The sequence below is a fragment of the Bos indicus genome, chromosome 18 (genome assembly GCF_029378745.1).
Source record: "Bos indicus isolate NIAB-ARS_2022 breed Sahiwal x Tharparkar chromosome 18, NIAB-ARS_B.indTharparkar_mat_pri_1.0, whole genome shotgun sequence".
NCBI lineage: Eukaryota > Metazoa > Chordata > Mammalia > Artiodactyla > Bovidae > Bos > Bos indicus.
Genome location: NC_091777.1, coordinates 63,037,289 through 63,060,519, shown reverse-complemented (window position 1 = coordinate 63,060,519; position 23,231 = coordinate 63,037,289). Strand labels below are relative to the sequence as shown.

The following is a 23,231-nucleotide window of genomic DNA, read 5'->3' as shown; positions in this document are numbered from 1 at the left end:
TTCTGTTGTTTCCCTCTATATCTTTGCATTGATCCCTGCGGAAGTCTTTCTTATCTCTTCTTGCTATTCTTTGGAACTCTGCATTTAGATGCTTATATCTTTCCTTTTCTCCTTTGCTTTTCGCCTCTCTTCTTTCCTCAGCTATTTGTCAGGCCTCCTCAGACAGCCATTTTGCTTTTTTGCATTTCTTTTTCTTGGGGATGGTCTTGCTCCCTGTCTCCTGTACAATGTCATGAACCTCCGCCCATAGTTCATCAGGCACTCTGTCTATCAGATCTAGTCCCTTAAATCTATTTCTCACTTCCACTGTATAATCATAAGGGATTTGATTTAGGTCATATCTAAATGGTCTAGTGGTTTTCCCTACTTTCTTCAATTTCAGTCTGAATTTGGCAATAAGGAGTTCATGATCTGAGCCACAGTCAGCTCCTGGTCTTGTTTTTGCTGACTGTATAGAGCTTCTCCATCTTTGGCTGCAAACAATATAATCAGTCTGATTTCGGTGTTGACCATCTGGTGATGTCCATGTGTAGAGTCTTCTCTTGTGTTGTTGGAAGAGGGTGTTTGCTATGACCAGTGCATTTTCTTGGCAAAACTCTATTAGTCTTTGCCCTGCTTCATTCCGTATTCCAAGGCCAAATTTGCCTGTTACTCTAGGTGTTTCTTGACTTCCTACTTTTGCATTCCAGTCCCCTATAATGAAAGGACATCTTTTTTGGGTGTTAATTCTAAAAGGTCTTGTAGGTCTTCATAGAACCGTTCAGCTTCAGCTTCTTCAGCATTACTGGTTGGGGCATAGACTTGGATTTCTGTGATACTGAATGGTTTGCCTTGGAAACGAACAGAGATTATTCTGTCGTTTTTGAGATTGCATCCAAGTACTGCATTTCAAACTCTTTTGTTGACCATGATGGCTACTCCATTTCTTCTGAGGGATTCCTGCCTGCAGTAGTAGACATAATGGTCATCTGAGTTAAATTCACCCATTCCAGTCCATTTCAGTTTGCTGATTCCTAGAATGTCGACATTCACTCTTGCCATCTCCTGTTTGACCACTTCCAATTTGCCTTGATTCATGGGCCTGACATTCCAGGTTCCTATGCAATATTGCTCTTTACAGCATAGGACCTTGCTTCTATAACCAGTTACATCCACAGCTGGGTATTCTTTTTGCTTTGGCTCCATCCCTTCATTCTTTCTGGAGTTATTTCTCCACTGATCTCCAGTAGCATATTGGGCACCTACTGACCTGGGGAGTTCCTCTTTCAGTATCCTATCATTTTGCCTTTTCATACTGTTCATGGGGTTCTCAAGACAAGAATACTGAAATGGTTTGCCATTCCCTTCTCCAGTGGACCACATTCTGTCAGACCTCTCCACCTGACCTGCCCGTCTTGGGTTGCCCCATGGGCATGGCTTAATTTCATTGAGTTAGACAAGGCTGTGGCCCTAGTGTGATTAGATTGACTAGTTTCCTGTGAGTATGGTTTCAGTGTGTCTGCCCTCAGATGCCCTCTTGCAACACCTACTGTCTTACTTACTTGCAACACCTAAGGACCACAGTAGTTTGGTCTCAGGTCAAATAACAGGGAGGGAACACAGCCCTGCCCATTGACAGAAAATTGGATTAAAGATTTACTGAGCACAGCCCCGCCCATCAGAACAAGACCCAGTTTCCCCCTCAGTCATTCTCTCCCATCAGGAAGTTTCCATAAGTCTCTTATCCTTCTCCATTAGAGGGCAGACAGACTGAAAATCACAGTCACAGAAAACTAACCAGTCTGGTCACATGGACCACAGCCTAGTCTAACTCAATGAAACTATCAACCATGCTGTGTAGGGCCCCCCAAGACGGATGGGTCATGGTGGAAGTTCTGACAAAACGTGGTCCCCTGGAGAAGGGAATGGCAAACCACTTCTGTATTCTCGCCTTGAGAACCCCATGAATAGTATGAAAGGGCAAAAAGATACAACACTGAAAGATGAACTCCCCAGGTCAGTAGGTGCCCAATATGCGACAGAATGATCTCTGTTCGTTTCCAAGGCAAACCCTTCACTACCACAGTAATCCAAGTCTATACCCCGACCAGCAATGCAGAAGAATATGAAGTTGACCTGCAAGACCTTCTAGTGAAGGAGGAAACAGACAGAACTGGACTCCGTCTTAGGCCAGGCTGCGAACATGAGGCTACACGCATGGTCACCCTCCCAATGGACTCTGAACTTTGTGCCCTGTGTCTATAGAAGTGGCATACCAGTGGAAAACCAGACCCCCGGATAAAAGAGCCTCAGGACTTGTATTTGGACTCTCCATTGCCTAAAAGAATATGCTAATTGCTGGGAGCCACCACGGGAGATCCCACCCATGACCAAGGTCATGTGGAAGAGACCTGACAGGCAAAGGCGGATCAGGCCTCAAGGGACCCCCTGGATCTGCTGGAGTATATACCCCCAAACCAGAGTCTGTCTGTCTTACTATTTTGTGTCTTTCACCAACTCTTCTGACATTAACAGGGGGCTATCCCCGACCACCCTTCTCTGGAAAATGTCAACTTAGGGCTCTAATTAATAAGCCTCCTGGGCATGAAAGGAAGATTTCTATTTTAACCCCTCTGATGGCTTTCTAGCTTGCCTGACAGGTTTATCCATACTCTTGCAATTAACACACATGATTGTTCACAACTCCCCAACCTTGAAAGGCACGGGAAGCCAAAACATTCTAAAAGTCCTAATGAGCATAGAGTCCTTCAAGGGATGAAAAATTATTAGACTAGATAGTACTGGTAAAGACTTCATTACTGGGCCAATGCTTGCTGCCAAGTGCCCACATCCCTTACCCACTGTGCACCTGGGAGTGCATTGGTTAACATGGTTGGAATGTAAGAAAAACAAGCAGCAGCCTTGGAATTAACCTCATCAGACCTTTGAGCTAATTGGTTCTTTCTTCATTGTAACTCACTGCACCTTTGCTCTGTGAGAATGTAACTCTGTTTAGCACTTTCTGAGGCTGACATAGATTAGAAATATAAAGAAAAAACACTTCAAGGGAAAATAAGTTTTCTGGTTGAGCAGCCTTTATCAAAAAAGGGTCATAAAATGTCCACAGGCCTCCAAGGCCAGAAGATATTGTACAGAACACTGTTTATGGGAAAGGTATGCAGAAAAAATCCTGGTTTTGATAAAGACAAAACAGATGTAATGTTTGGGCTGACTCTGCATGACTTTGCATCTTTCATTTCCCTCTATGTACAAGTCAAGGTATAAAAGTTCCTTTTGAAAATAAAGTTATGGGCCTCGCTCACCGAAGCTTGGTCTCCCCGTGTCATTCTTTTCGTTTTCCCTCCTTTTCTCTCTCTGTTCTTCCTTCAGGACGACTCCTTGGGGCACAGGGGCTCTCTGAGTTCACTTTTTTGCCTGGGCTTCTAAGACCCGATGGGGAAGGCGCCCTGCATCTTCACTAGGGAGGGGGCATCTTGCGTCCTCACCCCACCAAGAGGGCACCTGCGGCCTCCATGAACAGAGCAAGTTCCATGCCAGGAGCTTTACTGGCTTCCTGTGCTTATCAAGGAAGATCAAGCCCTGCTCTCTGCTTTGCTATCCTTTCACCTAGGTCGTCATCCTGAGGGTACCCCTGGATCCTGCTGGGGCTGGACCCCGGCAGCTAATTATCTCTGTAACAGAACAAAGTGGTAAATTCCATTATGTTTATCGGGATATGGCCACAGGCCTATTGATAAATACCCACTGTTTATCTAGTCTTGTGACACATGAATCATGGGTTAACTTTGATCATATCTTTTATCTTGTCCCAACTAGTTTCAAGGAGTTTGGGGAGGTGGATTTGAGCATGTACACTTAGGGTATATAAGGTTTTCACAAAAACTGGTTGGGGTCCTTGGCTAAGAGGAGACTCTGCCTTGGGCCCACCGGTGTAATAAACTGCACTCCACTATCTGCATTGGCCTTCTGAGTGAGTTTGTTTCCCAGAATGCGTGGCTACAACATAGAACTAACACCCAAAAAAGATGTCCTTTTCATTATAGGGGACTGGAATGCAAAAGTAGGAAGTCAAGACATACCTGGAGTAACAGCAAATTTGGCCTTGGAGTACAGAATGAAGCAGGGCAAAGGCTAATAGTTTTGCCAAGAGAATGCACTGGTCATAGCACACACCCTCTTCCAACAACACAAGAGAAGACTCTACACATGGACATCACCAGAGGTCAATACCAAAATGAGATTTATTATATTCTTTGCAGCCAAAGATGGAGAAGATCAACACAGTCAGCAAAAACAAGACCAGGAGCTGACTATGGCTCAGATCATGAACTCCATATTGACTTTAAAAATGTTTCACATCAAAAATTCTTAAACTCTTTTTTCAAATTGGCTCCATTCCCAGGTACTGGGGGGAGGACTGGACATATCTTTTAGAGGAAGCACATGCATTCAACCCGCCACAGAGCCCTGCCTTGTGATGATGTCAATAATTGCTGGACCCCGTCTTACAGGAGGAATCCTCAGGATGTTACTGAACCCAAAGCCTGCCACACCCCTGGCTTGTACTTCTGTGAAATGGAATTCCTTCTCGCCTTTGCCTGGGGTGAAGGTCAGCTCAGATTAAACCCTGTTTGTTTTTATTTTTAATTGGAATATAATTGCTTTACAACGTTTTTTAGTTTCTGCTGTACAACACGAATCAGCCATGTGAAATGTAAGTCGCTCAGTCGTTTCCAACTCTCTGCAACGGAATTCTCCAGGGCACAATACTGGAGTGGGTAGCCTTTCCCTTCTCCAGGGGATCTTCCCAAACCAGGGATCAAACCCAGGTCTCCTGCATTGCAGGCAGATTCTTTACCAGCTGAGCCATCAGGGAAGCCATGTGGATACATATATCCCCTCCCTCCTGAACCTCCCTCCACCCCCATCCCACCCTCTGGGTCGTCACAGAGCACTGAGCTGAGCTCCCTGTCTACACAGCAGCTTCCCACTAGCCATCTAGTTTACACATGGTCGTGTGCACACGTCAGTTCAGCTTAACCCCTTCATGTTCTGTGATGGGCAGCCCAAACCATCCCGACAGAATCTCCAAGTCCAAAGGGCAGCATGAAGGACGTGACCCCAGCCTGGTCTCTCGTGAAGAGCCCATCCAAGCACCGCCTTCCACGGTGGGCCCTGGGTCTGTGCACGACTTTGCCGCTGTCTCCTCTCTGGGCTGCTTCTGCGGGTTTGGGTTATGTTTTGCCCATCTTGTTGTAGATCGGTTTGATCGTCTTCCATCCGTCTGAAGGTTGTAGCTGGGTTTGTGACCCACCTCAAAGCCTTCAGAGAAGCAGTCAAAGGTGAAGCTGATGTGTGACTCCACACTTGTGGTCTTCGGGGTTTCTCAGTTTCACAAAGGAAGCGGATGTTGGTTGTGAAGGTTTGTGGTTAGCATCAGCTGTGAGCCACAGGTTGCTTGCATGTATGTAACAGACAAATCTCTGTGTGGTCAGAGGTTCTCACGGACATTTGGACCTACAACCCTCCCCCAGAAAGAGAGTGGGCTGTGGGATCACACTCTGAATTCCAACCCCTCTTCTTGCTAACACACCCCAAGTTTTGTTTTTGTTTTTTTTTTTTTGAAAGCAGATAGTGGGGAGTTTGTGATTTTAAAAATCTATTTTTTCCGTTGATTTACTTGTCAACAACCCTGATGAAGCTGATTCTTCTTAATTTAAGCAGAAAGGATCTTTGCTTAAGGATTTTGAAAAGAACAGTGTCAGCGGAAAAGTGGGTGCCCCCAAGGTGTTCCTAATCCACAGAACCTTCTACTTTATATGGCAAAGGGGTAGCCAGGGGGATGATGGGTTTAGGTTCCTAACAGCCAATGTCAAAGGAGGAAGACGATCCTGCATTGTCTGGATGGGCCAAGCGATATCAAGAGGCCCTTAAACAATGAGAGGAGGGACTTCCCTGGCGGTCCAGTGCTTAAGAGTCCGTGCTTCCACAGCGGGGGCTGTGGGTTTGATCCCAGGTCGGGGAACTAAGATCCCACCTGCCAAGGAGCAACCACGGTAGACAGCCCTCACTCCCAAATGAAAGAGGCCGAAACAACCAAATAATTTTTTTCTTTTTAATCCCATTGTCTTTAAAAAAAGGAGTGAGTGTCCAGGTGCGGCCCACAGAGAAGACAGCGGGCACAGACGGGGAGGTGGGCCCGGCCACCCCACACCAGTCCTCTGGCCATTGTCCACCCAACGTGGGAACAGGAGCAACACTCACCATGTCCATGGAGCACTGGGGTGTCTTAAACGCTTCCTCCCCACCCACCCCTCAGCACTGATGGCATTTGGGACAGGGTCCTTCTCTACCCTTTTGCGCATCGTACGATGTGGCCTCCACAGTTCTCCGAAGTATTAAATATTTTAACATTAAGATACTTTTTACCTCAATAACTGAGCTCTGTGGGGTCCGCTCCATGCTGTGCCCAAGCGGAGCGTCAGCCCCACTTCTAAGTCGGAAGGCGCCCAGACCTCAAGGACTGTCACCACGTGAAAGGAGGAACAGGCCCCTTTAGCCTCCAAAAGTCTAAACTTCTGAGCCGTTTACTGCCCTGGTGACAGTTATGTCGACAGCCCATTTTCTAAATGTAATAAATCCAAGTTCTTTGGGGCCAGCTCCTTAGCACTCCCCCCGCCACACACACACACACACGTAAAGGAAGAAAGTGAAACCGATGACTCAGTTACAGTTTTTTGGGTTTTTTCCTATTAAAGAGCAAGTTGGAGAGTCTGTGACTGAAGTCCCCACAGGAGCTGCAGTGATGGGCGTGGTCCCGGCCCTCCGGGCTCCTCAGTGGTTCCTCCCTGCCCACCCCCCGACCCCATGACGTCGCCAGCATGACACGGAGACAACAGGGTCTGTTCCTGCGGGCGTCTCCAGCACCTCGCTGGGGTCCGGCACGTGGCAGGTCGTCAGGAAAGATGCACTGGCATGGAAGGTGCAGCTGCCGGTCCCCGAGCCAGGGGAACTCGGCCCCGTGCGATGAGGTAGTCCGGGGAACAACTGGGGAAGCCAAGGCTCAGAGAGGAGACCGGAGGTGCACACAGCCACACGGCAGACCGCGGACTCACTCAAGCAGCATCAGACAACCTGCCCACCGGCCACCCTGTCTCAGGCACGGTCCACACCAGAGGCAGGTGACACTGCCCCCAAGACTCCTGGTGTGGATTCCCAGAGGGGGCGTCCACTGGCCCAGCTCACCTGTTGGCAGCAGGGCACACTTTGCCAGCCAGCCCCGGGCCAGATGCTCGCCTGGGGGCCAATCCACTGCGGCCAGAAAAGAGCCAATGCCACCATCTAAAGGGAGCCACAGGCATGGCAGTCAGCACCCCTTGGACAATTTCTTGTTGTTCAGTCACTCAGTCATGTCCAACTCTGCAACCCCATGGACTGCAGCACGCCAGGCTTCCTGTCCTTCACTGTCTCCAAGAGTTTGCTCAAATTCATGTCCATCGAGTCGGTGATGCCATCCAACCATCTCATCCTCTGTTGTCCCCTTCTCCTCCTGCCTTCCATCTTTCCCAGCATCAGGGGCTTTCCAATGAGTCAGTTCTTCTCATCAGGTGGACAAAATGTTGGAGCTTCAGCTTCAGCATCAGTCCTTCCAGTGAATATTCAGGGTTGATTTCCTTTAGGATGGACTGGTTGACTCTCAAGAGTCTTCTCCAGCATCACAGTTTCAAAGACTCAGTGCTCAGCCTTCTTTATGGTCCAACTCTCTCATCCAAACATGACTACTGAGAAAACCATAGCACTGACTAGCCGGACCCTTGTCAATACTGCCACCTGGTGGGTGCAGCGGGCATGACAGCTAGGTTTGGCGAGTAGCTGCTCCACCCTGGTGGCTCTGCCTCCCTGGCGGCTTCCACGCCTGGTCCCAGCGGTTATTTGGGGAGCGGCTGTCCCGTCTTCCCATGGGATCCATGGGACATCTCCAAGCCCACCAGGCGGACACTTTCAGCCCAAAGCCTCTTGGCTACTTCCTCATCCTCAGCTTCTGGGGCCGGAGGCTTCTCTTTGAGTACATCAAAGTACTTTCCAGAAACGCCCTCCAACTCCTCCGCCACGGCCAGGTAGACGCTGGGCTGGGCCGCCAGCTGGGGGCTCTTGACCAGCAGCCAGAAGATGGGCCCTGCAGTCAGTCCACAGAGAGTTCAGTCCAGACGCTGACAGAGGAAGGTACACCTCACCCCAGGTTGCTAAGCGCCCACCAAAGCCAGAAGGGTCCCTGGAGTCCCACAGAGCTCACTCCAGGCCTTTGCCACTCTGGTTCCTTACACAGGAGCTCCCTTCCCTGGCATTGCCCAGACAAATCAATTCCAGATGCAGGAACCAGCCTGAAAGCTGCCTCCTCCAGGAAGCCCCCCTGGCTTTTCCTAGGCAAATGGAAGGTCCAAGTCCTCACCCCACCCGATCTTTCTCTTTGCTTTGTTTTATGGGATCTTAGTTCCCCAACCAGGGATTGAACCTGTGGCCCCCGCAGTGAAGGCATAGTTTTAACTACCGGACCACCAAGGAAGTACCCCCACCACCCCGATCTTTCTTTGAACTAACTTTTGTGTATTATCTCCAGTGCCAGCCTCAGCTTACGATTCTTGATACCTAGCCGCCACCAATTAAAATGTTTGCCAGGATAACAAACACTAGTATAAAGCTCTCACTATTTATTCAGCCTAAACCTGGGCCAGGTACTGTGCTGGCCCGTTTAAGGGCGGTCTCATCTAGTCCTCCCTACTGTGAGACAGGTACTACTATGAGACTTACTGGCAGATAAGGAAAATAGGGATTTGGAAAGAAGTCCCTTCCCTGGGTGGCCCAGCCAGTTTGGGATGAAACTGGAGCTATCCCAAGCATGGCTGGACTCCAAGCAGTCAGCGCCACGACCTCCTCCTCTGAAACACTTCTCACTGGTCATTGGAAGAACTGATGCTGAAGCTGAAGCCCCAGTACTCTAGCCACCTGACGCAAAGAGCCAACTCATTAGAAAAGACCCTGATGCTGGGAAAGATTGAAGGCAGGAGGAGAAGGGGGCAACAGAGGATGAGACGGTCGGATGGCACCACCGACTCAATGGATGTGAGTTTGAGCAAGTTCTGGGAGATGGTGATGGACAGGGAGGCTTGGCATGCTGCAGTCCATGGGGTCGCAAAGAGTCAGACACAACTGAACAGCTGAACAACATAAGGCTCTGGCCTATTTCCCAGGGTGTTCTGAGGCTGGCAGGCTGGGCAGACACATGAAAGTGACTTGGTACCAGGGAAGACACAGGAGAAAAAGAAGATACAGGGTAAAGCAGGAAAAGTCCCTGAGATAGACTCTGAGTGTGATGTTAATTTTATGTGTGGGGATCTTCCCTGATGGTCCAGTGGTTAAGACTTAGAGCTGCCAATGCAGGCAGCACAGGTTCGATTCCTCGTCAGGGAACTAAGATCCCACATGCGAAGCGGCCAAAAGGTAAAAGAGAGAGAAAATGTATGTGTGAACTTACTGAGCTACGAGATGCCCAGAGAGCAGGGAGAATACTGTTTCCAGGGTGTCTGTGAGGGTGTGTGTAAAGACTGTGAAATCCACCCTCCCAAGGTGGGCGGGCACTGAGAAGTTAACTGGGGGTGAGACGTTGAGCCCGGACGTCCAGCCCTCTTGGCTTTTTGAGTCAGTGTGGGACTTACACCAGCAGTTCCCCTGAACCTCAGGCCTTCGGGTTTGGGCTGGAACTACAGGGCCAGCATTCCTGGGCCTCTGACATACAGGTCAGGCCCCCACAGATGCATGAGCCAAACCCTCCTAGTCAATCTCTCTAAATACCCCTGCATATCCTATTGGTTCAGTTTCCCAGGAGAACCCTAATACACTGAGGAAGGGCCCTGGGCCCCAAGCTGGGAGGACAGGGGTTCAGCTAAGGGACCCCAGGCCGGAAGGGGACTTACCAAGCGTGAAGCTGGAGAAGGCGGAGCTGTGCATGCCCGTGTGTCTGCCCAGCTCTGTCCTGGCCACACCGGGATGCAAGGCGTTGACAGTCACGCCCGTGCCTGGGACAGAAGGGAAGAGTGAGGCGAGCAGACAGCAGGTTCACCCCTTACCAGGAAGGCTGATGCTGCCCACCCTGGGCTCTGCGGCTCCCCCGAGTCTACATCACCCTCCTGCTCTGAAACCTTCACATCCATGCTTTTATCTTGCACGGCAGCTGTCTCACAGCTGCCCAGAGCAAAGCTTCTGAACCTGAGTGTATAAACATCACCTGGAGGGCTGGAGAAGCCCAGACCGCTAGGCTCCATGCCCAGAGTCCAAAGCAGTGGGTCAGGGAGGGGCTGGGTTGCTGCAGTTATGACAAGCGCTCAGGTGAGCTCACACTGCCGGTCATCAGACCCTCTTTGAGAAGCCAGGGCAAAGGGCAGGCTCTTCAGCTTTGGCACTACGGATGCTGAGCTGGGATCATTCTTTATCCTGTGCATTGTAGGATGTTGAGCACCACCCCGGCCTCTAACCCTCTCCCAAACCGCCCCTCTTCCCCAGACAGACAGCCAAAAACATCTCCAGATACTGCCAAAGCTCCACTGGCCTAGAACAGCAAGGGCTTGGTGCCTGTGTGGGAGGAGCAGAGAAGAGCACGGAGATCGACTGTCTGTCTGCGTCGGGCGTAAGTGTGTCATGGGTTGGCCTGCTCTGTCCTGGAGCCACCGCTTGACCTCCCATCCACCCAGGGTCATGGCAGGACCGCTTCAGGCTCGGAGCCAACGGAGAGGGGAGCCCAGCGAGGCTCAGCCACGCGCACCTTGAAGCCGCCGGCTCAGCTCCTTGGTGGAGACGACGACGGCCAGCTTGCTCTGGCAGTAGGCTGCCTTCGTGTCATACTTCCTCTTCTCCCAGTTCAAGTCCTCGAAGTCTATGTGCCCAGCAACGTGGGCCAAGGATGAGACGTTGATGATGCGCGAAGGGGCGGAGGCTTTCAGCTTGTCCAGTAGCAAGTTCGTCAAAAGGAAGTGGCCTGGAAGAAGGAAAACAGAAAGACAACTTTTCCTCAATTCTTGTCCCAGGCGTAGGACCCTACTGAGAACATCACCTTATTGCCTCCTTCCATAACCTGTGTTTCTCAGCAGGGTCCCCCTCTGCCCTCCAGGGGGCATTTGGCAAAGTCTGGAGGCAATCTCCATCCTTAGAGCTGAGGACCGTATGGGAGTGCTACTGCCACCAAGTGGGTGAGGCCAGGGGTGCAGCTAAAAGTCCCACAGTGCAGGAGCTGCCTGGGGGCCTTCTGCTTAGGATGCTGGGATTTCACTGCTGCAGCCTGGGTGCAATCCCTGCCCAGTAAACTGAGATCCTACAAGCCCTGTGATGCACCCAAAAAAAAAAAATCCTGCAATGCACAAAACAGTCCCCACAACTAATTATCACAAACTCCTGTGACAGCCCTCTATGAGGGCTGTCTGTCTCTCAAAATCCTTTCTCCGTTTCTTTTCCAGTAATAGAATTTTGGGTTACCCATGAGACTGCCCAGTAAACGACTACATTTCCCAGTCTCCGCTGCAGCTCCACCAGGTCACATGACTGAGTCCCAGCCAGCAGCGGATGAAGATAGTCACGTGTGTGTTACAGGCGAATTGTGCGTGCTTAAGTTGTTCATACTGTTCATGGGGTTCTCAAGGCAAGACTACTGAAGTGGTTTGCCATTCCCTTCTCCAGTGGACCACACTGTGTCAGGCCTCTCCACCTGACCCGCCCGTCTTGGGTGGCTCCACAGGGCATGGCTTAGTTTCATTGAGTTAGACAAGGCTGTGGTCCTAATGTGATTAGATTGACTAGTTTCCTGTGAGTATGGTTTCAGTGTGTCTGCCCTCTGATGCCCTCTTGCAACACCTACCATCTTATTTGGGTTTCTCTTACCTTGGACGTGGGGTATCTCTTCACGGCTGCTCCAGCAAAGCGCAGCCGCTGCTCCTTACCTTGGATAAAGGCAAATGATACGATACTGAAAGAGGAACTCCCCAGGTCAGTAGGTGCCCAATATGCTACTGGAGATCGGTGGAGAAATAACTCCAGAAAGAATGAAGGGATGGAGCCAAAGCAAAAACATTACCCAGCTGTGGATGTGACTGGTGATAGAAGCAAGGTCCGATGCTGTAAAGGGCAATATTGCTAGGAACCTGGAATGTCAGGTCCATGAATCAAGGCAAACTGGAAGTGGTCAAACAGGAGATGGCAAGAGTGAACATCGACATTCTAGGAATCAGCAAACTGAAATGGACTGGAATGGGTGAATTTAACTCAGATGACCATTATATCTACTACTGCAGGCAGGAATCCCTCAGAAGAAAAGGAGTAGCCATCATGGTCAACAAAAGAGTCCAAAATGCAGTACTTGGATGCAATCTCAAAAACGACAGAATGATCTCTGTTCGTTTCCAAGGCAAACCATTCAATATCACAGTAATCCAAGTCTATGCCCCAACCAGTAACACTAAAGAAGCTGAAGTTGAACGGTTCTATGAAGACCTATAAGACCTTTTAGAACTAACACCCAAAAAAGATGTCCTTTTCATTATAGGGGACTGGAATGCAAAAGTAAGAAGTCAAGAAACACCTGGAGTAACAGGTGAATTTGGCCTTGGAATACAGAATGAAGCAGGGCAAAGACTAATAGAGTTTTGCCAAGAAAATGCACTGGTCATAGCAAATACCCTCTTCCAACAACACAAGAGAAGACTCTACACATGGACATCGCCAGATGGTCAACACCGAAATCAGATTAATTATATTCTTTGCAGCCAAAGATGGAGAAGCTCTATACAGTCAACAAAAACAAGACCAGGAGCAGACTGTGGCTCAGATCATGAACTTCTTATTGCCAAATTCAGACTTAAATTGAAGAAAGTAAGGAAAACCACTAGAGCATTCAGGTATGACCTAAATCAAATCCCTTATGATTATACAGTGGAAGTGAGAAATAGATTTAAGGGACTAGATCTGATGGACAGAGTGCCTGATGAACTATGGACGGAGGTTCGTGACATTGTACAGGAGACAGGGATCAAGACCATCCCCATGGAAAAGAAATGCAAAAAAGCAAAATGGCTGTCTGAGGAGGCCTGACAAATAGCTGTGAAAAGACGAGAAGCGAAAAGCAAAGGAGAAAGGAAAGATATAAGCATCTGAATGCAGAGTTCCAAAGAATAGCAAGGAGAGATAAGAAAGCCTTCCTCAGCGATCAATGCAAAGAAATAGAGGAAAATAACATAATGGGAAAGACTAGAGATCTCTTCAAGAGAATTAGAGATACCAAGGAAACATTTCATGCAAAGATGGGCTCGATACAGGACAGAAATGGTATGGACCTAACAGAAGCAGAAGATATTAAGAAGAGGTGGCAGGAATACACAGAAGAACTGTACAAAAATTATCTTCACGACCAAGATAATCACGATGGAGTGATCACTCACCTAGAGCCAGACATCCTGGAATGTGAAGTCAAGTGGGCCTTAGAATGCATCACTACGAACAAAGCTAGTGGAGGTGATGGAATTCCAGTTGAGCTCTTTCAAATCCTGAACGATGATGCTGTGAAAGTGCTGCACTCAATATGCAAGCAAATTTGGAAAACTCAGCAGTGGCCACAGGACTGGAAAAGGTGAGTTTTCATTCCAATCCCAAAGAAAGGCAATGCCAAAGAATGCTCAAACTACCACACAGTTGCACTCATCTCACACGCTAGTAAAGTAATGCCCAAAATTCTCCAAGCCAGGCTTCAGCAATACGTGAATCGTGAACTTCCAAATCTTCAAGCTGGTTTTAGAAAAGGCAGAGGAACCAGAGATCAAATTGCCAACATCCGCTGGATCATCGAAAAAGCAAGAGAGTTCCAAAAAAACATCTATTTCTGCTTTATTGACTATGCCAAAGCCTTTGACTGTGTGGATCAAATAAACTGTGGAAAATTCTGAAAGAGATGGGAATACCAGACCACCTGACCTGCCTCTTGAGAAACCTATATGCAGGTCAGGAAGCAACAGTTAGAACTGGACATGGAACAACAGACTGGTTCCAAATAGGGAAAGGAGTACGTTAAGGCTGTATATTGTCACCCTGCTTATTTAACTTATATGCAGAGTACATCATGAGAAACGCTGGGCTGGAAGAAGCACAAGCTGGAATTAAGATTGCCGGGAGAAATATCAATAACCTCAGATATGCAGATGACATCATCCTTATGGCAGAAAGTGAAGAGGAACAAAAGCCTCTTGATGAACGTGAAAGTGGAGAGTGAAAAAGTTGGCTTAAAGCTCAACATTCAGAAAACTAAGATCATGGCATCTGGTCCCATCACTCCATGGGAAATAGATGGGGAAACAGTGGAAACAGTGTCAGACTTTATTTTGGGGGCTCCAAAATCAGTGCAGATGGTGATTGCAGCCATGAAATTAAAAGACGCTTACTCCTTGGAAGAAAAGTTAGGACCAACCTAGATAGCATATTGAAAAGCAGAGATGTTACTTTGCCAACAAAGGTCTGTCTAGTCAAGGCTATGGTTTTTCCTGTGGTCATGTATGGATGTGAGAGTTGGACTGTGAAGAAAGCTGAGCACCAAAGAATTGATGCTTTTGAACTATGGTGTTGGAGAAGACTCTTGAGAGTTCTTTGGACTGCAAGGAGATCCAACCAGTCCATTCTGAAGGAGATCAGCCCTGGGTGTTCTTTGGAAGGAATGATACTAAAGCTGAAACTCTAGTACTTTGGCCACCTCATGCGAAGAGTTGACTCATTGGAAAAGACTCTGATGCTGGGAGGGATTGGGGGCAGGAGGAGAAGGGGACGACAGAGGATGAGATGGCTGGATGGCATCACTGACTCGATGGACGTGAGTCTGAGTGAACTATGAGAGTTGGTGATGGACAGGGAGGCCTGGCGTGCCGCGATTCATGGGGTCGCAAAGAGTCGGACATGACTGAGCAACTGAACTGAACTGAACTGAAGTTACTCATTCCCTTCTCCAAGGGATCTTCCCCACCCAGGGATCAAACCCGGGTCTCCTGCACTGCAGGTAGATACTTTACCACCTGAGCCACCAGGGAAGCCATGTCACCCCCCAAACACCCCTAAAAAAAAACGTCCTACCCTCCAGTACCTCGAAGTGTAACCTTATTTAGAGAGAGGGTCTACAGAAAGGTGATAAAGTTTAAACGAGGTCATTAGGGTGGTCCCTAATCCTGTGTGACTGACACCTACCCAACGTCCCTCAGTCTTACTGATGGACTCAGAGTGACAACAGATAGACTGACACAGCAAGTGAAGGACAGATAGAGACTGGAGGACAGACAGACAAAGGGACAAGAGGCCAAGAGGCTGATGAAAGGTCCGGGACTGAAGGTCCAGCCAGGAACAGGGGGCTCCCCGAGCTGCCAGGTGAGCCCACGCACGGCCGCCTTGGAGAGTGGAGGAAGACCCCTCCCAGAGCCTGCGTCTGGTCCACGGGGGCCCCACCCACATCCCGGGCCGATGCCACTCAGCCCGCAGGCTCACCCAGGTAGTTAACGCCAAGCTGCATCTCAAAGCCGTCCTCCGTGGTCCAGTGCGGGCACCGCATCACGGCCGCGTTGTTGATCAGGATGTGAACGTGCTCCTCCTCTGGAAAACGGGGGTGAGGACAAACGGGACTCAGCTTCCCCTGCTATAAAATGGGTAACAGAACCTGCCAGGTAGGACGGCTTCATCATGACCCCCTCAAAAAGTACTTTCTGCAACCTAAGTGTCCATCGACAGAGGAATGGACAAAGAAGACACAGTACAACAGAGTATTATTGGGCCATAAAAAAGAAGGAAATGATGCCATCTGCAGCAACAGGGACGGACCCAGAGACGATCATACTAGGTACAGTGAGCCAGAGAAAGGCAAAATTATGATATCACTTATCTGTTGTTATTGTTCAGTCACTATGTTTGTGTCCGAGTCTTTGCGACCACATGGACTGCAGCACACCGGGCTTCCCTGCCCTTCACTACCTCCCAGAGTTTGCTCAGACTCATGTCCATTGACTTAATGATGTCATCCAACTATCTCATCCTCTCATTTATATATGGAATCTAAAAAAAAAGGATACTAATGACTTTATTTACAAAACAGAAATAGACTCACAGACACAGAAAACTTATGGTTGCCCAGGTGCAGGGGGAGGGATTAATTAGGAATCTGGGATTAACATATGCCCGTTACTCTATATAAAACAGATATCCAACAAGGACCTACTGTATAGCACAGGGAACTACACTGAATACCTTGTAATAATCTATAATAGAAAAGAGTCTTAAAAAAAAAAGTATTTTTGTGAGCGTTCATGTGTGTATGTAACTAAATCAGAGTTCAAGTTTGTTATAAACCTGAAACTAACAAAACATTGTAAGTCAATTATATTTCAATAAAAATGTTAAAACACACACACACACAGGAATTCCCTGGCAGTCCAGTGGTTAGGACTCCACGCTTCCACAGCAAGGCACACGGATTCAACCCCTGGTCGGGAACTAAGATCCTACAAGCCCCACAGTGGCAGGGAGAGAAACACACACGCACAAGACAGCCACGACAATAAAAGGAAAAAGTCCTGCCCGCACTGATCTCCAGGAGAGAGCTTCGGACAAAAAGTGAGGGGCAGTATCAGCTGGATAACAGGCTGCGGTTTATACAAAAAACCCAAGGGGAGGCGTATCCCCCCGTTTGCTTTATACACGCATCAACAGTCCCCCAGAGGACGCACAGCGGGGGAAGCAGTGAGCCCATCTGAGGACAGCAGCCAGGGAGCTAGTGGCGGCTGCGCCGGGAATATGTTTTCCTGTAGCCCCGTTTGCACTTTCTGAACATTTAAGCTTGCAAATGTTATTCCTGTTCGAAAAATAAATAAATATGTAAGCGGTTCTGAGACCGCGCAGCAAGCAGCAGGAAGAGTGAGTCAGCCATCAAGGAGATGAGAGTGCAAAGAAACGCCAGCCTCATGCCTGGCTCTGCAGAAGGAGACGCCCAGCGGAGAAGGTGGGCGTTCCTGGGTGCTCTGCGTCGTGCCTGCGGGTCCCCTCTGAGTCACTTGTCCTCACGGCCGACACGGCCCCAGGCACTCCGGACACAGAGCCTGAATCTGACTCACGTCTGTGTCCCCAGTCACCTCAGCGCCAAGGAGCCTGAGCAAACAGTGGGTGAGTCGGTGTTTCTGCCCTTCTCCTCCTGGTTAACTCTTCCTCTGCCTCCCTACACATCAAATCCGTTCCCAGCCTCTGCTTCTCCCAGGAGCCCAGCTCAGACAGAAGGACTCGGTTTTCCTGGACAGTGGGACTCAGTAACCTTCTTCTGTAAAGGACCGGGTAGCAAATGTTTTCGGTTTTGCAGGCGATTTGGTCTGTCTCCACTGAACTCTGCCCTCTCAGGACTAAAGCGGTCACAGACAATATGGAAATCAATGGGCCCAGCTGTGTGTCAATAAAACTTTACGGAGGTGATTTGTTGTTGTTGAGTCGCTCAGTGGTGTCCAGCTCTTTCAACCCCATGGACTATAGCCCGCCAGGCTCCTCTGTCCATGGGATTCTCCAGGCAAGAATACTGGAGTGGGTTGCCATTTCCTTCTCCAGCAGATCTTCCTGACCCAGGGATCAAACTCACATCTCCTGCATTGACAGGCGGGTTCTTTAGCACTGAGCCACCAGGGAAGACCCTTTATGGAGATATATGCATACATATAGCTGAGTCACATTCTTCTACAGCAGAAACTAACACAACACTGTAAACAATTATACTCCAGTTAAAAAAAAAAAACCTTTAGGGAAACTAAAACCTGAATTTTTAACACAACACTGTAAACAATTATACTCCAGTTAAAAAAAAAAACCTTTAGGGAAACTAAAACCTGAATTCCAGGAGTTCCCTGGCGACCCAGTGGTTAGGACCCTGTGCTTTCACTGCCCAGGGAGCAGGTTCAAGCCCTGGCCCGGGAACTAACACCCTGAAAGCCATGCAGTGTGGCCAAAAAAACAAAACACCATCTGAATTCCAAATAAAAGTCACATGTCGTGAAATGTTATTCTTTTTTCTTTCCCGCATGTAAAAATGAAAAATATGTAAACATGAAAATGTCAGAAAAGAAAACAGTGTAAAATCTTCACCCAAAGACGGAACAAAAATGGGCAGTGACCGACACTCGGCTCCAGGGCCTGCCCGGTGTGCTCGATCCTCACGGCCTGGCCACTCAGGCCCTCCCTCACAAGCCCCGAGGCCTCTCTCTTGCCTTCAGTGACCTTCGCCGCGAACTCTCGGATGGACTTCAGGGAGGCCAAGTCCAGGTGCCGGGCGTTGACACGGTGATTGAGGGTCTCCCCTCGAATCTCCTTGGCCGCCGCTTCGCACTTCTCCATGTCTCGACAGGCCAGAATGATGTTGCCTCCTGGAAGAGCCAGACGAGAAAAAAAAATTTTTAATAAACATAAAAAAGATCCACTCCTAAGCGTACGTACCCAAGATAAATGAAAAGATAAGTCCATACGAAACTATGTACTCTAACATACACAGAGGCACTGTTGAGACAGAAACACCCCAAATGTCCATCACGGGAAGAATGAACATGGAGGGGGAGGGATAAAGTGGGAGTTTGGGACTAACATATACACTCTGCTGTATATAAAATAGATAACCAACAAGGACCTAGTGGAGAGCACAGGGAACTCTGACCAATATTCTGTAATGAGCTGAATGGGAAAGAACTTGAAAAAGAATAGATACATGTATGTTTAAAACGGAATCACTTTGCTGCACAACTGAAACTAACGCAACACTGTAAATCAGCTATCCTCCAATATTTAAAAAAAGCATTAAGGGAAACGTGGCCCATCCATCAGTGGAGTATTACTCAGCCGTGAAAAGGAAGGAAATCCCAAAGCATCCACACCACAGATGAGCCTCACAAACACGATGCTCACTCAGTCAAAGCAAGAGGCATAAAAGCACAGTGTATGATTCCATTAATCTGAAATGCCCGGAGAGGCAAATCCACAGGAGGAAGATCAGCCATTTCCCAGCTTTGCAGAGGACGGGACATTAAGAGGGCCACGGCTTAGAGGACCCAGGTGTTATTTCAGGGTGATGAAACATGTTCGACAATGGGGAGCAGTCATGGCTGCACATTTCTGTGAAGATACTAAAAATCCCAGAAGTGTGTATTTTAAATGTGTGAATTAAATATTTAATACACCCATTTAAAAAAAAACAAAAACTTTTTTTTCTTTTTTTCAAATTAGAAAAGTGAGGAAAAACAGGGTCTGAGAAAAGGATGGGCAACAAGGATGCTGACTGTGTGGGTCTTTGGGGCTCCCCTGGGGTGGACCAGCCGCTTCCTCCACACTGGCTGCCCCATCACAGCCCAGGACAGAGTGCATCAAGTCCGGGCTCCGTCCGTCCTCGCAGGGCCAGCCCGGCCCTTGGACGGCGGTGGGTGTGTCGGCCCAAGTTCCGGTCTCACCAGGTCCGGAAAGGAACACCTGCCCCTCCCTGGGGGAAACCCCGTGTGATGAGGCGCAGGGGCAGAGGACCGCCCACCATGGCCCCCATCACTCTGACCTTGGGGCGAACATGCAGCTCGGGCCTGGCTGATCCAGCAGGGACGCATTCACTGGCCACCGCGTCTCGAGCCCTCCAAGGAGGCCCTCCAAGGAGAGGTCCCGGCCTCCCCCAGCCCTCACGCCTGCCCCGGCCTCTCCCTCCTAACTCGTCTTCCAGCTGTTCAAACAAAAATCGGGACGCCTTCCTCTCTCGTGCCTGTCCCCCCAGAAACCCCACTAATTCTAAATTCAAAAGAGAGCTCTGTGGGGACTTCCCTGATGGTCTGGTAGTTAGGAATCCAAGCTTCCAGTGCAGGGGGCACAGATTTGATCTCTAGTCAGGGAACTAAGATCCTGCATGTCACACAGTGGGGCCAAAAATAAATAAATTTTTTAAAAAAGAGAGATCTGTGTGCTGAAGAGGGCACGTCTCCATAAGCCCACTCTGACCATGAGAAAAACATCAAACAGACCCAAATCGAAGGGGGCATTCTTTCTATTAAAGACCCAATCAGTAAGCTTGGAAGAGCCTGAAGTCAAGTCTTACTCCCAACCTCTGACCCAGGCCCCAACCCAGTCACCAGGAGTGAGTCCAACCAGCATAGGAGAGGGAGAGGCCGATGCAGAGAAAAACCCAACCAGAAACTGCTGAGCCTCCACGGGCTCCTCTGAGCCCCTGGACCCATCCGCCCCCTTCCAGGAACACCAGGCTTTGGGGCTTACACCAGCCTGCGTTTGTTTCTGCCACTTACAGAACCGAAAGAATCAGAAGCCTTAACACCCCCAGGTGAATCCCACCAACCACCACCAGGTCTTAACACCAGATCTTAACACCCCCAGGGGAATCCCATCGTCCACCACCAGATCTCGCTCCCGAGCCCCAAGCCAAGAAGCAGGTGCCCAATGGGACATCACCTCTTTTGGCCAGCTCCAAGGCAGTCTGCTTCCCGATGCCCGTGTTGGCACCAGTCACAATGACAGTCTTCCCGGGAATGGTGGCCTTGCTGGGACAAGCCCCGCCGGCAACAAAGTCCCTGGAGGTAGGAAACGGGAGGTCAGTTCCATCTGTCTCTCCACTCTCACTGCAGGTGCCCCCAACGGTTACGATCTCAGACAAGTGACCACTCTGAGCTTGTGTTCCCCCAGTGGAAAGATGGGAACAATATCCCACAACCCAAGGGAGCCCTGTGGTTACTCAGCACCTCCTGGTGTGGGGAAGCCTCCTCGTCATAACCATCGTTAGCTGATAAAGACCCCTACGGTTCAATCCCTACGGCTGTTGTAACATTTCACTAGGAGCTCAGTAGGTTAAACCACACAATGGTGTTTCCCTAGAGTCTGCAGTTCAGAGTCCCAGAAGGGTCTCAACAGAATAAAACTGAGGTGTCAGCAGAGCTGTGTTCCTTCTGGACGCGCAAGGGAGAATTGAGAATTGTTCCCGAGCCTTTTCCAGATTCTAAGGGCCGCCTGCATCCATGGGCTCGTGGCCCCTTCCTCCACCTTCAAAGTCAGCAACACAGCAGCGTCAAGTCTCTGGCTCTGATTCTCGCGCCTCCCTCTTGTGAGTACCGTTGTGATGACGCTGGGGCCACCTGGTGATCATCTCCCATCATGGAGGTCCTTAATGACATCTGCAGAGTCCCCTTTGACCGGTAAGGATACATAGTCATAGGTTCTAGGCATTAGGATGTGCAGGGCAGGAGGGCCTTATTCTGCTACTGTGTCCATATTCCAGAGGCTAAATACTGGAAACAACTAAATGTCCCCAATAGGAAGCTGGCCAGAGAAACAGTGTCCTCTCCAGACAAGAGGGTCATTTTTAATTAAAAATAAATAGTCATATTCCCCATCCCCAACTAGGGCATTCAGCTTTCTTTTATTCTTCCCATACTGGTATTTTTTATTATTATTATTTTTAAGCTTTTTCAGAACTAACAGACATCAGCATGAATAAAAATAAAAACAGCAGCCAATGAATTTTTTTTTGGCCATGCCTTCTGCTTTGAGGGTTCTTACTTCCCCAACCAAGGACTGAACAGTCAGGCCCCGGCATGAAAGCGCCAAGTCCTAACCCCTGGACTGCCAGGGAATTTCCCGATGATTTCTACAAGGAAAAATTATTTCCATTTCCTAGAGCTTTCAAAAAAAAGGTGGTTAATATTTACAAAGCAGGAGTTTATAAAAAACAAGATACCAGCTGGCTACACAAAAAAAGACTTTATTGGATCAGGAGGAACAACTTCAAAATGAAGCCTCATCACAGAGCAGATGAACAAGCCTAAACGTATTTATGCAAAGAGATTAACAATCAGTCTATCCTTCGACCCCTTATGAGAGGGGAAAAGAAAGATACTTCAATATTGCAATCACTTTCTGGCCTAACTCCCAGCTCTTGTGTAACTGTAATAAAATACGTATTGCTAATCCTCAACACTTAACGTAAGGTCTACCATCTTAAATTTTTAAGTGTACAGTATAACACTGTTACTACAAGCATAACACGGTTATATTTTTAAGTGCTCAATAGTCACACTGTATGGCTCATAATAGCCAGGGCAAATGTAAAAGATTTCCATCTTCACAGAAAGTTCTACTGAATGGTGCTGCTATAGAATATTTGGTTGCGGTATTTTGGTTTGGAGTGGGGGGGATTTTTATATTGAAGAATAGTTGATATACAGTATTATGTATGGTACAGGTGTACAACATAATGCTTTACAATTTTTAAAGGTTATACTCCATTTATATCTATTATAAAAGAGTTGCTATATTCCCCTGGTTGTACAATATCTCCTTGTGGTTTATTTTATAACTAACAGTTTGCACCCCTTAGCCCCCTGTCTTGTTTTTATTTAGTGAATTCCAGGAACCACAGGAAAGAATAACGATCTTTTCATTGACTGAGTTGGACAATCCTAACTTGTTTCTCTGATTCCGGACAACGAGAGCTTAGGTGGCATACACGTTCCTTGCATCTGGGCCAGGACGTGACATATGGGAGGTGCCCAGTAGGTATCTGCTGAATGAATTAATTAATGCACTAAAAGTCCGGAAGCAACTAGACCAAAACGTTTACCAGAGCCGGGATCCGCCCCTCTCTCTGGCCGACCTTGGGCCGTGACCTGCCCGCTCGGGGCCCAGCCTTGTCCCCGCATTCTCTGGGAGCACTGCTGGATGAGTGGACTGGAGGACTCCTGGGTGGGCGAGGAGCTGGCGATCTACATCCGGCCCTCCCTCCCTGTCCAAGCCCACCGGCCCGCCGTTACCGCGCCTGAGAGACCCGCGCGAACTCACTTGAGCAGCACGGCGCCGCCCACGGCCGTGCCCAGCACGGACAGCGGCAGAACGTAGCGGCTCATGCCTGGCCGGAGCTGGAGTCTGACTGCAGCCGCCCGCACGCGCGAACCCCGGAGTCTGCACCTAGAGCGCGCCGCCCGGGACCCACGTGCGGAAGGGCACACGCCGCCGGAACCCGCGCCTCAGGAAGGGGCGGGGCGGGGGAGGGGCCTCCAGGGTGGGACCTATGGGGACGGACTGCGAGCGCAGCTGCTGCTGGGAATGGTAGTTTCCGGGGCCGGGCCTCGGGGGCGGGGCCTACGCGCTGTTCCGATGACGTCACACTC

General features: G+C 49.1%; 1 protein-coding gene across 1 annotated transcript; it reads right to left on the bottom strand.

Moving 5' to 3' along the window:
* Positions 1-6,101: 6,101 nt before the first annotated feature.
* RDH13 (retinol dehydrogenase 13) lies at positions 6,102-23,077 on the bottom strand. The gene is made up of 7 exons (XM_019980099.2): positions 22,903-23,077; positions 20,524-20,642; positions 18,303-18,458; positions 15,556-15,660; positions 10,817-11,029; positions 9,972-10,073; positions 6,102-8,176 (listed from the first exon to the last, which is right to left on the bottom strand). Exons 1-7 carry the CDS (start codon positions 22,965-22,967, stop codon positions 7,929-7,931), a joined length of 1,008 nt encoding a protein of 335 aa, XP_019835658.2. The 5' UTR covers positions 22,968-23,077; the 3' UTR covers positions 6,102-7,928.
* Between the last annotated feature and the right edge of the window lie 154 nt (positions 23,078-23,231).